Source organism: Bison bison, unplaced genomic scaffold, assembly GCF_000754665.1.
Source record: "Bison bison bison isolate TAMUID 2011002044 unplaced genomic scaffold, Bison_UMD1.0 scf7180017877856, whole genome shotgun sequence".
In the NCBI taxonomy this organism is placed as follows: Eukaryota; Metazoa; Chordata; class Mammalia; order Artiodactyla; family Bovidae; genus Bison; species Bison bison.
Genome location: NW_011496861.1, coordinates 1 through 543, shown reverse-complemented (window position 1 = coordinate 543; position 543 = coordinate 1). Strand labels below are relative to the sequence as shown.

At 58.7% G+C, this 543-nt stretch overlaps 1 protein-coding gene across 1 annotated transcript; it reads right to left on the bottom strand.

The window, feature by feature from the left end:
- Positions 1-233: 233 nt before the first annotated feature.
- GATS (GATS, stromal antigen 3 opposite strand) lies at positions 234-507 on the bottom strand (the record flags this gene model as incomplete). Its single annotated transcript, XM_010832140.1, has 1 exon — positions 234-507. A coding segment is annotated over one exon (274 nt), but the record flags the coding sequence as incomplete, so codon positions are not given.
- Positions 508-543: the final 36 nt, after the last annotated feature.

The following is a 543-nucleotide window of genomic DNA, read 5'->3' as shown; positions in this document are numbered from 1 at the left end:
TTTAGCAACTCAACAACTCTGATCAAAAACGCCTGCTCCCCTGGAGGAAGTGCTGTGGGATTGGGGAGCCAGAAATCTAGCTGTGAGGGTGTCCCACAGACACATCTGGTATCCAGTTCAACCAAACAGGGTCCACTCAAAGGGCAGGTAGTGGATGGAGCCAGAGCCTAGCCTGGGCCATGTGACACTGGACTGATGACCCCAAGGTCCCCTTGACCTTTCTCTGAGCAGACCATGAAATGGGGTGGGGGCAAAGACTTTGCGGTTCACATCGGTGGGGGTGCCTGCGTCACAGCTTACCAGGATGAAGTCCGTCTGGTAGGTGGAAAGCATGAACACCGAGATGTTCTGATCGGCCAGTGGGGCGATGACCGACTTGGCGATCTTGGTCACGCCAATGGGCTGGGAGCTGGAGAAGCTGCCGCCGCCAGACACCACATTGAGGGCCAGCCAGGTGGCGTCGGCCACGCTCAGGTGTTCCGAAGAGGGCAGTTCTGGAGGGGGACACGGAGGCCCGGCCTGTGACTGATGGGCCCCAGCTGT